At 40.8% G+C, this 16,971-nt stretch overlaps 2 protein-coding genes across 3 annotated transcripts in view; both read left to right on the top strand.

Annotated features, from left to right (window-relative positions):
* The first annotated feature begins 5,092 nt into the window (after positions 1–5,092).
* Positions 5,093–15,491, top strand: rabgap1l2 (RAB GTPase activating protein 1-like 2). Of its 2 annotated transcripts, XM_034159541.1 has the most exons (8): positions 5,093–6,140; positions 6,436–6,513; positions 6,697–6,807; positions 9,661–9,765; positions 12,294–12,377; positions 13,300–13,371; positions 13,479–13,751; positions 15,214–15,491. In XM_034159541.1, exons 1-8 carry the CDS (start codon positions 6,030–6,032, stop codon positions 15,445–15,447), a joined length of 1,068 nt encoding a protein of 355 aa, XP_034015432.1. In that variant the 5' UTR covers positions 5,093–6,029; the 3' UTR covers positions 15,448–15,491. The 2 variants fall into 2 exon arrangements, with proteins under 2 accessions (XP_034015432.1, XP_034015433.1); XM_034159542.1 differs by lacking the exon at positions 6,436–6,513.
* Positions 15,492–15,628: 137 nt separating this feature from the next.
* The window catches only part of ebi3 (Epstein-Barr virus induced 3), a 5,374-nt gene continuing 4,031 nt past the window's right edge, over positions 15,629–16,971 (top strand). The window contains 3 exon segments of the mRNA XM_034159543.1: positions 15,629–16,106; positions 16,174–16,288; positions 16,374–16,473. Of these exon segments, the coding sequence (XP_034015434.1) occupies positions 16,001–16,106; positions 16,174–16,288; positions 16,374–16,473 (321 nt within the window). The 5' untranslated portion in view covers positions 15,629–16,000.

The raw sequence follows: 16,971 nt of genomic DNA on the forward strand, positions 1-16,971 counted from the left end.
CATTATGAAAAATGACATTTACTTTATAGCAGATAAGGGAGACTACTTTCAGTTTACTGCAACAGAAGAACAACTAAGTTGGTTCCACTCCTCCTTTGGTCACGTGACTTTTAGTCAGGATTCTGATATTTTGCCGATTGGCTGAGACACGCTGCTTTCTGATTGGCTGCAGTCTTTGTTTACAACGTTTCAAACCTCCAAATGTTTTCGGTTGCCATGCGAATTCCAGACACACAGAGCAAATACCTGGTTTCCATTTTGGTTTGATGGGTGAGATAAACTCCCACCCCCAACATTTGTGACATTTTGCAACTAGTTTGTCTCACTTTTCAAGTGTTTTGGTTTGTCTTTCACATTTTCGGCAGTTACGCCACAGCCAATCACAGAACGTGGCATGATAGCCAATAGCGGCCGACGTATCAGATGGACCAATCACAGCCATGTTTTCAAAAACACGCTACCTGTCTCTTTTTACATAAGAGACTGTGGTACCAGTGCTAAAAAAAAACAACCAGAGTCATTATGCTGATACCTCTGTCAAAGGGTCCTCAGGCTACTGATGAAGTGAAATAACAAAAATGTATTGTAGGGATCTCCAGATGTGGATTAAATCCTGTTTGTGAACAACTGGCCTTGTTCTCCTTATTCTTCAGAGTCTAGTTTCATGAACACAATTTAAGCATTTGGAGAAACGGTGAAGACAAACTCAACTGGGTGACCTTGTTGGAGGAATAGTGTTTATTTTTTTGTTTCTTACTGTAATGGAATGAGATTCTTGAAAGTGGGTTGATGTACTTTCTATATAACTTCTATTATGTATTTAATGTTTTAATGTTTACACATGCTAATGAAGAGAAGCAAAACATTTGCACAGTTTCTGGGCTCTTGGTTAAAATGTGATATGGAATTGTGTTTGTTGCTCTTGTAGTACAACTTATGTATGATCTTGTAGTACATCTTTTTTATGTATGACTATGTGTCCTAGGCACGACATTGAACTGTATGTGAGACTCTAGGTGGTTCTCCAGCCAGTCCATAACTCCTTTTTAGGGGTTCTTGGCAGGACTGGCACTTCAACCAGTGAAATCCCTCATAAAGCGTGACACCAGAAAGCAAGGGGCGGTAGGTTGGGGGGTGGGGGGGCTTGGGGGGCACTGCTGGCTGCGCGGAGTGGTCCATGTCATATGGTAAGGTTCTGTACTCTTGTCTTGGCCCAACACACCAGCCACAGTAGTGATCAGATATTTAGCTGTGATCTGGGTCTCTGTGTGTGGATGGTTGCATGTTTGTGGCCGTCACCACAATTTGGTTTTTGGGTGCTCTTAAGAGGATTAACACTACGGTGTTCTGGATTAGGGTATGGATGCTCACTAATTAGACAACAGACTGTTGCGGTCACTGTTTGTTCATGTGTGGTATGTCATGGTATGTCGTATGGTTGGGGCCCCGTCTCCTCGGTGTCTCACGTCACAGTTATTGTCTTCACCACTCGTCTCTCCTTGTCTGTCTTTGTGTTGTTTTGGTGGTCGGCCCTTCCTGATAGAAGTTGTCGGTTGGCTTTGAGTAGGATGTTGTAGGCTGATCGGGAAGGGCGGATGGGCGTCACACACACACCAGCTTCACTCATGCACTACATACCTTCTGTCTTGCAAGAATAAATTGCATATATGCATATTAATGTTCATAAATGGTTCTGCCAGTGTGGCACTTACCATTACTATATATGCAGACGGGGGAAAAAAAAGGCCTTTTTGGCCGATGCTGTGATCTTGGACAACTCAATGGACTCTCCTAGTGCAGAATTTCAGAAGCTGAGTGAGGAGACAGAGGGTCTGGGTTTACAGTTGTCCTTGATCAAGACTAAGATCCAGGTGATCAATGACAACCTGGATTTAGTCATCAGAATTGTCTCTGCATACGTTGAAAGTGTTGAACTTGCTGGAATATTCATTGATCTTAGTAATGACATTCATGACTCTGGGTCCTTTGTGCTAAAGAGATGCTTGTGAACATCTTATCAGAAGGTTGCTGGACAGCTGGATTTAGCTATGCTGATGGTTTTGCAGAAGATTGTAGGTCCACGTCTTTTGGGACCTGGTGCTTGCTGTCTTATTGTATGGTTGTGAGGCTTGGACTCAGTTACTGAGGGTAACTCTGTTGAGGTGGACCCCATTGTATTGTGAAGGAACGTCAGTTGTGACACTATGGTTATATGGCACACTTCCTTGAACATGATCCAATGCAAAAGTGCTGCAGTGTTGAGGACCCCAGCAATGAGGACGTGCATGTGTCACCTGGCTGCTCCAAGTAGATGGCTAACTTTGGGAGGTAAACCGGATGCCTTTCTTTGTGCTTGCTAATCAAGACTTGGAGCGGATCTATAATGTGATGGATATTGAACTGCACGGCACCATCACCTGCTTTCAGATATGACCTCGATATGAGACTTAAAATATTAGCTACAGGATGAAAACAAGGTACAGTGTTGTTCCACAGTACATTCCTGAATCTATATATTGTAAGGGATGTTTGTGTCAGAGGTTTAATGTGTTTTTGTGAGCTTGTGCCATATATTTGGGTTTCCATGCTCAATTTAAATGTTCTATAATGGTGATCATGGAAATGCACTTTGGAAGTGGAAATTATCTTTTTCAAAGCAACAGAGGTTTTAGTTTTAGATGTGACAAATGACAAAAATGCTGTTTGTTCAAACTATAGTGTAAAAACTGCAAAGATAATATTTGTATTCAGTACATTCTCATCTTTGATTGTTTATATTCTAAGCTTCATCCTCACGTCTCCTAACTTCCCTCATATTTTAGTTATTTTATTTATCTTTATTATTTTATTATGTTATTTTTCGTCTTGTTTCCTCTTATCGTTCCTTATTCAGTATGTCTGTGTGGAAGTACACTATGAACTATATGTAAAGTCGATGAAGGTTCTTGGTCATCCGGGTGAGGGATCTCTAACCGTTTACTCTACAGCAACTGAATTCTTGTTTGTTTTTCAAGACTTTCAGACAAGCAGTTTCTCTAACTGAAGAGGTCACTTGAAGGACCTATGAAATATCTACCAGAAATCCAGTTGCTGTAGGCTTTTCGATATATATGCAACTACTTTCAATGTCCACTTTGACATGGCATGTATACTTTAATTACCCATCACTGGAACAGAAAAGACATGAACTTTATGCTCCTTCAGCTCTGGTCTCTTTTTAAAATGAAATGTTATTTTTCAGAAATTAAATTGGGTAGCTGATAAATAATACAATTGTTTTTATGAATTGAATAATTTGAAACATTTATTAAGGAAGAGTTTTGTTTAACAGATTCGCAAATATGAGAACGTGCTGCTTTCTTCTGTTCATCATTATAAAAAGTAATATTTTTGTTTTTTTGTTTTATTTTTTGGTCAGTCCTTGTCAGTTTTTTTGTTTCTGCACCACTTTGAATTTTGTTCTGTTTTATTGATGTTGTTTTGGACCAAATACCAGAATGTGTACCATATTATGAGAAGATATTTTTAGTTTTTAGCATCTTGAGAAATAGAACTTTGAACAGCCATTTGACTGATTTTGTTTCTGTTTTACAGTGTTTTTTATACAATTGTGAACAAGTGTTTATCTATACTTGATATTTACTGAACTCGCACAGCAGCATGAGTTCATCACGATTAGACAAAAAGTTACATTTCAGCTCAAAACCCATTTTGTTCATTGATTACTAGCTCCACATTTCAAAACACCAAAAGTTTTCTGTACATGCATCAGCTTTAACATCATGCAGCAAACCTGACTCTATTAAAACGTTTCAGAACCAAATTTTAAAAACATGTTATTGCTCATTCTGTGAAAACCACAGGACTTGTGTTAATGGTACGACCACTGGCCATTTTTGAAAATGTGGCAACTGATTGGACAAAAGGATGTTAGTAATTGTTAAAAAAAAAAAAAAAAAAACCTGTAAATGACTCAAACATGAATCGAGTTTGAAATGTTGCAAGTTTGAACAAAATCAATTCAAGATTGCACTGTTAGCTGGAAATATTAATACTTATATTTTTATACACTTTGACGGTCTTTTGTGGAACCACATTGCAACTCTTCTTTGGAAATTTTTGAACTTTTTAAACGGCCAATAATTAACACCACAGTCTCTGATGGAGTCACTCAGTCATCACATTTTACAGATATGTTTCTTTTCTTTGTTCTCAGAAAATTGCATGGCTGTGGAACTGTTTTTTCAAGAGATATTAATTCCTGAAAATGGATTCCAAACTGCATTTTTTTTTTTTTTGCATGTGAAAAGAAAATGTTGAGGGATTAACAGATTTTACGTTTGGTGCATATTTATGTAAAATATTCTGAACAAAAGCTGTGATGATGCAGCATGTCTATAGGGATATGAAGTGAAAACCTTTGGCTTTTAGGAATGATGGCTGTTTTTCAGTGTTTTATAAACCAAACCATTAAAGCTACAGTGTGTAGAATTTAGTGTCCTGTAGTGGTCAGGTTGCAGACAGCATTATGCTGTAGCCTTTCCTGATTTTGTTTTCACACTTTCTCTTCTTTAGCACTAGGGATTCATTCTCTGTTGCCTTTCCTTGCGATAAGCAACATGTATGAAGCTTCATCTTACAAAAATGAGCTTTTGTAAACTTGCTAGCCTGCACTAGCATGTAGTAGACCATATATAATGGACCAAAAGCTGATTATTCTTATTTTTTCCTTCATAGTAAGTATGTCAGCTTTGACCTCCTGTACCATGGTGTTGCAAAACGGTGGCCTAGATATGAAGGCCTCATTCTAAGATCATGAAAACACAGCGATTCAATGTTGCAGGTAATTATACTAATGGACGTGGTTATGAATGCCAAATTCTTTCTGCTAAAAAAAAAATGCCCCTAAAGCCTGCGCACTGTAATTTTAAAGGACAGATTACTCAGAGTAATGGAGTGGTTGCTTGTTTCAGCCTCGTAATTAAACTGTTATTTGGGTTTGTACACACCAATGCAGTGCACACTAGCAAAATGAGAAATACCCAATTTATTTCATGAAATGTTTTCTTTTTTTTTTACCTTTGAGGGCAAATAAATCTTTCAATCTGCCTGGAGTTTTTTTTTTCCTCTGTCTTCAGTTGCGATGATTCACGTACAAAATGCTGAGATGACTTTTTGCTTTCAAATAAAAGCAAAAACTTAAAAGAAATTTTAAAACTATATATATGAGTAAGCTCATAGAGAAGTGAGACTTGGGGAAAAGAAACTGATCCATCATCACAATGAGACTGGGACAGAACTGGAAAAAAGTCCATGGGCGATGGGGGAACTGAGACTGTGAATGTGAAGGTGCTGAATCCTATTTGTTATTCAGCTCTTCTGCTCTGGTATTCAATAGCTTTACCTGCTCGACTCGTTTGCTCCCTTGTCGGGCAGCTCACCGTTCTTGAAAAATGATAATAGAATAATTGACACACCAGCACCCTGGGGCCAAGTATCCTGAATACCACGTCACATACTCCGTCCAAAAGCAGCACCACCAGTGTTTGCTTACGTAATCCAGATGATTGACAGAGAGTGATGAGTGCCACAGGGGGAAGAGGAAGTAGAAGAAAATGGCCGTAAAGTGTGTCGTTGCTTAACATCCGGTTGAGGAGACTGGTTGATTGGACAGAAGGAGATTTTGAATAGAGAGACTACATGAGCAGCTCGAGTAACAAAGGCAAACACTGGTGGGTGTGACAGAGTTTTGAACCTTGTCGAACCTGTTGCTGCTAAAAATACTCACTTTTTCACTTCACACACTGCTGCAAACTGCTAATGTGTTATTGTGTGTATTGATAGCTACTCTACAGGTGTGTCTCACCTTTGGACAGTTGGACTTCATTCTCCTGATGACACTCCCTTTGGGAATAAAAACAAACCCACATCACTCTTTTAAACTCGGCAGTTGAAGTTCTTCCTTCCAGGCCTGACTGCGCTCTCAAATTCTGTCTTTGTGGAACTGGAGGCTTCACGAAGAAAACAAGATGATGGAAGAAATGCCCATCCAGATGGCATGTAGCAACCACATGTTGGAACAGATGAGCGAAGAAGAGATCCTGGCCTGTCTGGTGGCTGATACTGAGCCGACATTCCCCGTAAGACTCGTTATTGCAGTGATGATTGTAAATCATTGAATTTATAGTTTGATTCAAAAACATTCCAGCTGTGCGCAAGGTTAATATGTTAATATAAAAACAACTTTAAAATTCTATTAGCATCAGTGTAATTAAGGCAAATAATATAAAATAATGAAGAATTCATAGTTTTCCTACAAAAACCTCAGGTTGTGATTCAGTCTTACTTTTTCTACCTCTTTCAAAATTCTGTTTCAAGCTTTGTATTGCTTGGTCAAATAAGAAAGGTTCTTACATAACTGTAACTACATCTCAGGTACCAACAAAGAAAGCTAAACTCAGGACATGTCGTCTTCAAATCATGGAAGATGAAGACCCCGTGGACAAATGTCTGGTCAGAAACATTTCAGTTAACTTCACCAATGGTTACATTTACGTCCATTTGCTAAATAGATTTGGCCATGTTTGAAGTGTCTCAATCTTACGGTGCAATAAACTGCATTCCTTCCTTTGTTAAAACTGCTTTTACCTTGTGTTGCTTTTTGAATGTTGAGGATTTTTGTGTTTGTTTGTGTAGAACCTGAACCGTCAGCTTCAGCAGACTAGTCTACGTCTGGAGCAGGAGAATGACAGCCTGGCCCACAAACTAATTACCAGCAAGATTGACCTGAGGAATGCCTTGGACAAGGTACTGCTGTCTAATGTGCCCCACCCCTAAAGATGAGAAGAAAGTGCTATAATTGTCTCTGTGTATGGGTGTGTGACCGGTCATGCCACTTAAAAACTAATAATTTAGCTCTCTACTGTAGTTCACTGCTCTTCCAAAAGTAACTGGCTTTCAGAGTTCACACTCTTTATCAATACAAAATGGGGGTATTTTCAGCATTTTTCACCCTCAATTTGCTGATTCTTCTGATTCTTGATTGGTGATTCTTCAAAAGAAGTTACTAAGAATTTTTGTCTTTAGGGTAGTATTTCACTGGGCTGCGGAATGATGTACAGGAGCTGTGTCTCATCAATATTGTTGTCCCTGCTGGATTTACTGTCCTCTCCTCTCGGGATTGCCCAGTATACAAGTATATAACCTTCCGCTGCCTAGGCTCCGGGATCAATGCACTCCTTGACGTGCATACGGGCTCTGGGATGCTCTGGAAACCTCCTTGATGCACTGGAACAACCATGTCTCCATGAATTGCCGAGGATAACAGTAAAACATTATACTTATTCCTGTTCCTCTGGTGCTGGAGAGGGCACATCCAGCTTGCTGATGTGCATGCACAGCCGTGCCAACTCATAAAACATATTTCTGTTGGTTGGCATGGCTCCTCCAGCACTAGACAGGACTCGTTCATCATGCTATCCATGCGTGCATGGCAGATCAGAGCATTAAACATATTTCAAGTGTGGTCCTTAATAAAAATAAAATAATAGAATGAAGCCAGAATGCTTGAGACCTCATCCTGCTCACAGGTAACGTCCAGCACGCAGTCCATGACGGCACAGTGGCTCGGCAGCAGAGGCTGCTGGACTTACGCAAAAGGAAAAGTGTGTCGTCAACCCCTCACAAGTTATCTCACATGTTGCGAAGACTACATTTAGAAAGGTTTGTGACGCGCGTGTGACTATTTGGTGAGGAGCTTTGTTGGGCAAATTTTTGAACTCTTCAAAAATCAAAGGACACATGAGTAGCGCCCTCTAACTCATGCAAGGGGATGGTGAACCCCTGTAAAAGTTGCGCACATTTCACAAAATCCCTTGCAGATGCCGGCCGCAAGCTGTTGCTACCCAGTGAGATACTACTCTTACTTTAATCACCAGAGAGCATAAACTCTATCAAAGTCCTTTGATTGTCAGCAGGAACAGCTCAGTATGTTCTGAAATCATTCTAAATAAATGTATGAAGGAATGGCAACAGATCCACATTAGCTTAAAGGACATATTGCACTCCAGTCAGCACTAGCTTTTAAAAACTTCCAACTCCTTAACTTGTGTAAGTCCTGATGTAGCTGATAAAAATCAAATTAGCAATAGAGCATCTGAAAAATGCACACAGATTAGAGCAAATTTCAGCCATAAAAGTGATGTAACCTCAGGTGCTGACAGTTACCTGCCTGAAGGCCACTCCACCTATCTACTTCATGACTGACTTACTCCAGTACACACTTCAAATGTAACATGGCTTTAATTTGGTTTTCAAATCATATTCTTGTATTTTGCGATCAGCATATGTCCATCTCCACATCTTTGTAACCCGCGGTGTATTCAAAAAAGAAAAAAGCATACATTGCAGTAAAACTGAAAAATAATGATTAGATACTGTGAAAATGCTGTCGCTGATTTCATGGTTCCAGTTAGTTAGCAGTAGCTCAGCTTGGCCAATAACACAAATGCTGATGCTGTCCATGTCACAGCTGTCCTGTTAACAGCGGTCACTCGTCATCACGTTTTTTCTGATTCTGTGATTACAAAAGCAGCTTCCTCAGTAAGACTCACCGGCGTCCCGCATGTAGCAGTTTATCTTAGCAAGGAGCAATGCAACACAGCGCAATTCACAAGCACGGACCGTTCCACGCTTTCGGGAGAGGAAACATGCTTTAAGAATTTTCTCCTGGCCCTGTTCTTATGCTGCTGGACTTCACTGCTGTTTGTCTGAAATGCACTATATATATATATATATATATATATATATATATATAAAAACCTCACTTTCCTCCTCAAAATATTACCTTTGGAAAATCTGTCCACCTAATAAGCAGCACTAGTCGTTTTAGTGCATCCTCCTAATACACACATTTTAAACATTTTGACATATTCACCGTCAAAAAACAAAACAAAACACTGATTTCACACTGTAAAAAAAAAATCTGTTTTCCCCCATTCATTTCAATAAAGGGTCTCCGAGGGGCTGTTACAGTACATGATATCATCAAAGTCCAGTTCATGTTTCTGATTGTTTATCAGCAGCAGGTGAAATCAGGCTAATTTCTCCATGTTTATGACTTAATTTCTCTGGGCACCTGATACCAAAAATGAAATGCAATACATCAATGCATCAGGTGTTGGGCTTGAGACCAGAAGATCCAGGGTTCAAGTCCCCGCCTGACTGGAAAATCACTAAGGGCCCTTGGGCAAGGTCTTTAATCCCCTATTGCTCCTGGTGTGTAGTGAGCGTCTTGTATGGCAGCACCCTGACATCAGGGTGAAAGTGAGGAATAATTGTAAAGCACTTTGAGCGTCTGATGCAGATGGAAAAGCGCTATATAAATGCAGTCCATTTACCATTTACCATTTATCAATATTTTCATAATTCTTATTTATTTAGAACAGTCAGCTCGTTTGACATTTTATTTTCTAGTGATACGCACTTTAAGTCCAACATTTTGAGACAGTCTTCTGACAAATGTTGGACTAAATGTCTAAAATTACAGACAAGTAAAAATTCTGTCGTCCAGGTTTTGTTGATCTTCTTGAGAGGAGGCTTAGCCTCGCATATACATGCAATCACAAAAATGTGTTGAGTTGATTGTTAATGTGTTGACAGGCAGATGATAAAGTGGAAGTGCTCACCAAAAACCTTCAACTGACCAAAAATCAACTGCAGGCTGCCGAAGCAGAGAGACGTGAGAAGGAGGAGGAATGTGCTGTGGTAGGAATACCAAACACATTTACACACTGACCCTCAAGTACGGAACTTTATCATTCAGTTTGAAAGAAAAAAAAAAGATTGGTTATGATGAGATCATTTTGTGTCAGATTTGTATTAGAGTTCAACCCTGAAGCAAATGGATTTTCTTTCTCATTTTCAACCATAGGCCGCAGTCACATTTGGTACTGAAATACAAATTTTATTCACGTGGTTGATTTAAATAACAGGTGCTTAACGCTTGTGGCTTTTACATTGTCAGTGTGGAGCTAATCATGCACAGTATGTAAAGTTACAGCTGAGATGTTAAAATAACAGAAACTGACTGAGTAGCATTACTGTATTACACATCATGTGGATAAAAAAAAATTTCTTATCAGGCTAATTTCTCAATTTGTCAATCAAGCTACAGCATGTCAGCAAATAGAATTTTTTTTTTTTTTTTTACATGAACCGCAGATTATAGTGGTCTGTTTTTAAAAAGGTTTGAAATTTGAAAGTAAAGAATTTTATAAAATATTGTGACATCATTAGCAATGATAGCTGCATTAATTTCTATTTAATCCTGTACATGGCGGATGCAGTCTGAGCTGTTGCCAGAGCGCCTCCATCTTGCTTAGCATTATTCTGCATCGTCAGTCATTAGATTAAATAGAAATAGATTATTTGCAGACTTAAACTTGGGTAAAAGTGATCTGAAAATGCTGTTTTGTGCAGCATTCAGGTACTACAACAAGTTGACAAAGGAGTATCAGCTGGATAAATAAATAAATAAATAATAAATTGTGGAGTGAGTGTTATTGGTCCAACAAGATATTGGCATCAATCTGATCAGCTAGCGCTTGGTTTAGGTTCGTGTGTCGTACACCACAAGAACAGGGTGAGGAACCTTGGGGTGGTTTTGACCCTCTGTTGTCCTTTCTTTTCACATTCGGAATGTTACAAGAGGTGCCTTCTTACATTTGCGAAATATAGTGAGGATTCGTCCCATTTTGTCCGTGGCTGATGCTGAGACCCTGATTCATGCCTGTGTTTCCTCCAGACTGCTTTATTGTAATGTCCTATTTTCAGAGTTGCCGCAGTCCAGTATCAGGGGTCTCCAATTAGTTCAGAATGCTGCTGCCAGACTTTTGACATGGACTAGAACGTTTGACAATATTACACCTGTTCTGGCAGCTCTCCATTGGCTACCTGTCTCTGTGAGATCAGACTTTAAGGTTCTGTTATTAGCCTATAAATTAGTTCATGGACTGGCACCGACATACTTAGCTGATTTGATTAAGCCCTATGTACCGTCCCGGGCTTTGCGCTCATCTGATGCAGGACTGCTTTGTGTCCTGAGGGTGAATGAATGAATTCATTCATTCAGTACACAAATCAAATCCAACAGTACAATGAAAGGTGATTAATGCTGTGTGTCAACAGAATCATATGTTTTATTTTTATAAATCGAACGAAACTGGATCTGGTTTCGCTATTTGAAAGTATTTCATGTATTTGTGAACTTTAAAATCAGTTTGGGCTTGTACTGTACAACATCAAATAATACAAACAAGTTACGGTCAGTGGACCCAAGGACTAGTGGACCTTCCCCATCATGCCGCTGGTATAAGCCACCAATGTTGAGATCATAGTGTTAAGCACAATATGAGCCAATTTGTGAGGCCTCGGAGTGAATAAATTATTTTTTGTTTGTTTGTTTTTGTTTGTTTGTTTGAACCTCACTCTCTATGACTGCTGGGATAGGCTCCAGCCTATCCGCGACCCTTAATTGGAGTAAGCGGTTGAAGATGAGTGAGTGAGTGTGTCTTTGTGCTATTCAGCATTTGCCGATAAGTCACTAAAAATAAACATATGCATCTGTTTTAGAACAGTTTATAATTACGTAGGTCAGTCTCTTTTTTATCGATTAGATGCTACTGATAGGGCAGAATTTCTCAAACTGGATGACTAAAATAGCTACTGCCGCTTAGAACTTATTTTGTTACTCATACTTCCATTCTGTTCCTAATATTTACCTTCTTGCTTGTCAACCTGATGCTCCTCTCTATAGAAGAGGAATCACAAGGTCGGAATTTCCCAGGAGCAGGTGAAGACGATTACATAAGAAATGCAGACAGGTTGGGTCGGACACAGAGGCAAATATCACGTTTTTGCTTTTGCTTGAGGGAGGCTGTGTGCAAATCAGGGGCACCTGCAAACAGCTTTGCATCTCTTCCAGAAGGACCATCTAGCAGGTCACAATTATTGCTAATTTGTAAATATGGGCATCTGTAAGCAACTAATTTTTCTTTGCACCATGGCATCATTGTGGTTCAGCCATTAATGCCATTAATGCTCTTGTCTTACGGGGGGGGGGGAGCGGTCCTCCAGGCATCCAGTTTCTTACCACCGTTAAAAATGTGCACATTCTCTGTTGCTGTCTTTCTTTCTTGTCTAACTGGATTAGGTTGGGTTAAATGTAGAGAACAACAAATTTTGTTGTATATAATAAAATGACAACAAAGGCCCTTCCTCCTCCTTTCTTCTAGCTGAAGGAGATGTTTCGGAGGGATTTGGAGAAAGCGCAGGAGGAAGCCAAAAGATCATCATGCATCATTGCAGACTACAAACAGGTACATTGTGTAAATAATAAATTGGGAGGAATCAAATCAAATCAATTTTATTTATATAGCGCCAAATCACAACAAACGGTTGCCCCAAGGCGCTTTATATTGTAAGGCAAGGCCATACAATAATTACGGAAAAACCCCAACGGTCAAAACGACCCCCTGTGAGCAAGCACTTGGCGACAGTGGGAAGGAAAAACTCCCTTTTAACAGGAAGAAACCTCCAGCAGAACCAGGCTCAGGGAGGGGCAGTTTTCTGCTGGGACTGGTTGGGGCTGAGGGGAGAGAATCAGGAAAAAGACATGCTGTGGAGGGGAGCAGAGATCAATCACTAATGATTAAATGCAGAGTGGTGCATACAGAGCAAAAAGAGAAAGAAACACTCAGTGCATCATGGGAACCCCCCAGCAGTCTAAGTCTATAGCAGCATAACTAAGGGATGGTTCAGGGTCACCTGATCCAGCCCTAACTATAAGCTTTAGCAAAAAGGAAGGTTTTAAGCCTAATCTTAAAAGTAGAGAGGGTGTCTGTCTCCCTGATCCGAATTGGGGGCTGGTTCCAGAGGAGAGGAGCCTGAAAGCTGAAGGCTCTGCCTCCCATTCTACTCTTACAACCATAGGAACTACAAGTAAGCCTGCAGTCTGAGAGCGAAGCGCTCTATTGGGGTGATATGGTACTATGACGTCCCTAAGATAAGATGAGACCTGATTATTCAAAACCTTGTAAGTAAGAAGAAGAATTTTAAATTCTATTCTAGAATTAACAGGAAGCCAATGAAGAGAGGCCAATATGGGTGAGCTATGCTCTCTCCTTCTAGTCCCTGTCAGTACTCTAGCTGCAGCATTTTGAATTAACTCACAAAAATACAGTTTGATGTGAAAGTGGTTTATTTCATAAATCATGGATTTGCTGATGTTCTTTGTTTCAGATCTGCTCTCAGATGAGAAATCGTTTGGAGAAGCAGGAAGCCACCCATAAGGAGGAGCTGGAGACACTCAAGGTGAGGAAAGTCCTTCTCTAGAAGTTCTCATCTTTTTGTACCTAATGATTGCTGTCATAATGGAGCTCCCCCACCCCACCCTCTTCCTCCCATCTCCTTCCTTGTAGAGTGCAATCGAGTCTTGCTCCCGCTGTCGACATATCATAGAACCAGAGGGACTGTCCGCTATAAATTATGAGGGACGGAGTGTTGGAACAGCTCCAGAGGATAGCTTTGGAACGGCCGACCCGGGCCAGGATGACGACACCGCAGGTCTCAGAGTGGCTGATCAGAGGAAGAAGAACCAGGAGTGGGAGTCCCTCAGTGCTCAGATCAGGGAGCTGGAACAGGAGTTGGCCCAGACCAAACTGCAGATGGTGGAGGCCAAGTGCCACATTCAGGTCAGACCACTGTGATGTGAAGTTAGTTCAGTGTGTCACCAAGGGTTGATCCAGCTGCTTCACATGTATCTGGGTCAGCTCCTGACAGGTCTAAAAAGCTCTGCCTGCTACAGGCATAAATAGAAACTAGATAACTGAATAATTATCATATATTATCGGGCTTGCACTGTGACATCACATCTTAAAAAATAAGGTTCTTCATAGAATTGTTTTAGTACATAGGGAGCCAGCCTGCTAATATATTGACCTGGGTTCGAACCCTGCTCATGCTACCTCTCTGTGCCCTTGAACATTGTCTACATCCATTCAGCTGTAACTGGTCTTGGTGTCCATCCAGGGGGAACCGTGGACTCTCATCTACTTCACCTTACGGAAACTGGAGATAAGCGCGGTCACCAGTGGCCTATGCAGGGCTTACTTCTTCTTTTGTCTCAGTGTTACTTAGAAGTAATTTGTGATGGAAGGCTGTGTGCAAGAGTCAAAAGGAAGCATTTATAAGATGGTAGCGAGATTACAGCTATGCTGGATGACACAAAAAGATGGGGAGGTAGAGATGAAAATGTTAAGCTTTTCTCTGGAAGTAAAGAGAATGAATACAGTCAATTTAGGAATGACTATATCAGAGGGTCAGTGTGGGTCGGACAGTTTGGTGACAAAGTGAGAGGGGCGAGATGAGATGGTTTAGAATAGTGCACTGGAGGAATATGGGGTACATAGGGAGAAGGATGCTGAGGATAGAACCACAAGTCGGGAGCAGAAGAGGGAGGCCACAGCAGCAGTTTATGGATGTGCTGAGGAAGGACATGCAGGTGGTTGGTGTGATAGAAGGTGGAGAGGACAGAGTGAGATGGATACAAATGATCTGCTGTGGCTCCCCCTAGTGGGAGTAGCCTAAAGAAGAACAAGGATAAAATGTTCTTTAACTTCAGTGACAATGAATCATTGCAACATGAGCTGTGTAAATAAAAAAGCTAAATAGCAGATTGCATAAGTTGCATAACTTTTACAGCCAGTTGCAAAGTCAATGGAAGGGTGCAAGAATAAACCTGTACCATTTATTTTATTATATGACGTGAATAAATAAAAACATGTAAAACCACAAAACCTCATATTCCACTCTACATGCACTCAGCACATCAGTAAATAAATAATAAAAGTACAAACAGTGGATGAGCTCATTTACATTTTGAGAAAGATTTCTATCCAGTAAATATATGTAGCCTCAACTCAGTTAAATAAAATTTTTGAGTTGTGACCACAGATTTATTGATTGGATGGAAATCATAACTGAACTGAGTTCATCCATTTTTTTTGAGTGTAGTAAATCATCATCATCTTACAGATTGATAGGAAAAGTAGGATAAATAGTAATAGAAATGCAAGAAATGCATATTCATAAAAAAGAAAATCCACATTTTCCCTGCTGTGTTTCTCACGTCCGTCTTTTTTTATCAAACCACAGGAGCTGGAGCACCAGAAGGGACTCCTGACCACTGAGCTTGACACAGCAAAGAGCCGATGGTTCAACAAGGCCTTCACCTCCCTGCGGCCCCCCATCAGGCCACTTCCCAGCACCCCCACCCGCAGGGCGAGGCCCCCCGCGCTGAACTGGAACCTGCACAGCAAGCCCCTCTCTGAGTGGACCTCCAAGAAGCTCTCGTGGCCTCACAGAGACAATAACGGAAGTGTCTCATAGCTCGGACTGCCAATGGACTCAAGTGTAAATAAATATTTATGAAGTTGAACACTGTTTTTACACACACACACACGTGTGTGTGTGTGTGTGTGTGTGGCCGCTGTGCTTGTTTTGTAAACACGATAAAATGCACTGAAAGTAATCAGCGCCCCTTTGTAATGAAGTGCATTTCTTTCATCTGATTTCTTCTGTTTCGTGGCTTTTATTTTTTCTTAAACTTGTGGTTTTTAAAATGTTTTCCCCTGCTAGGGATTCCGGTTTCCTTATGTCACTCAGAGTGATGTCACGTGCTAATGCAGGGAAGTCTGCGTGATCCCCCCCACACTAATAGTTTTACTGTGGTAAAATTCTTCCTCTTTCACTTCGCCCTTGGTGCCTCTTAAATTGCAGCTCAGGTGCTGCTCAGACTTGCAGAGCAGAGTAATCACCAGACCGTGAGGCAGATTATCTCTGAGCAGAACAAAGGAAGAAACTGCAGCAGAACATACGGAGGAATAACAGACTGCGAGTGAACATATCCAGGTATTTATTGGCGCCCGCCTCCTCTGAAGGGATGGATCGTACTGGCCGAGTCGGCCTGAGCATCACTTTGGCTCTCCTCATGTGTCTCCTTGGTAACGAAGCACTGGAGCTGCTGAGGGTGTCCACTACATCCGGGAGTGAGTACCACTGTGAAAGACACTTTTTAGTCAAGCGGCATTTATCTGACGTCGTTTATTCCTCCAGATCCTGCTTCCACTCCCATGGTGCGCTGCTGGTGTTCCAGCTACCCAAACCGAACTCAGTGCTCCTGGCCGGCTGGGCCCCACCATCCACCCGCACAGTACATCGCCACCTACAGGTAAATCTGCAGGACAACCGCCTGTGATGTGTCTGCTGAGCCCTAAAAAATGTTGCCCTTCTAAATGTGTGTTTTTGTTTGTAAGTGAGAGACACACAAGAGCGGTTACCAAGCAGTGTCTCCTCATCCCACCCCTTTCTTCATCCTCTGCACTCACCCCATCATCATCATCATCATCAGAGCAGGTTTGACCTTAAATTTACTATCATATTTAATGAAAGGCATCAGAGGGCTGATTCATATCCTGAGCGCTCTACACACTACAATAGAAATGTAAAAGTAAATATACATGTGTCTGTCATGGTGATTGTTTTTGTTTAGTTTTTATTATTATTATTATTATTATTGACTGTATGACTTCATGGTTTGACTTCTGGATTTCAAAGATTCCAGTGTTATTCATGCTAATCAATCACAAATATTTTTCTCATCAATATATGCTTTACATCATCCATCTGGGCTTCTTGGTTGTAGAGCTTCACTAAAACAGGTGTTTTCCGGCGTTTTCATCTGATTTGGACTCACTTTGGTGGAATGACTGAGGGTCAGCCAAGGACACATGATTAGAGTTTGAGGAAAAATCAGTATGTCTCTCTCTCTCTCTCTCTCTCTCTCTCTCTCTCTCTCTCTCTCTCTCTCTCTCTCTCTCTCTCTCTCTCTCTCTCCTCTCTCTCTCTCTCTCG

This window comes from Thalassophryne amazonica, chromosome 19 (assembly GCF_902500255.1).
Source record: "Thalassophryne amazonica chromosome 19, fThaAma1.1, whole genome shotgun sequence".
In the NCBI taxonomy this organism is placed as follows: Eukaryota; Metazoa; Chordata; class Actinopteri; order Batrachoidiformes; family Batrachoididae; genus Thalassophryne; species Thalassophryne amazonica.

Bases quoted from the DNA above. Each gene is read 5' to 3' on its own strand.
- rabgap1l2 (XM_034159541.1), top strand. From the start codon at position 6,030: ATGATGGAAGAAATGCCCATCCAGATGGCATGTAGCAACCACATGTTG. The intron at 12,378-13,299 runs GTACATTGTGTA...TCTTTGTTTCAG, and splicing joins TCATTGCAGACTACAAACAG to ATCTGCTCTCAGATGAGAAA. The intron at 13,752-15,213 runs GTCAGACCACTG...ATCAAACCACAG, and splicing joins AGGCCAAGTGCCACATTCAG to GAGCTGGAGCACCAGAAGGG.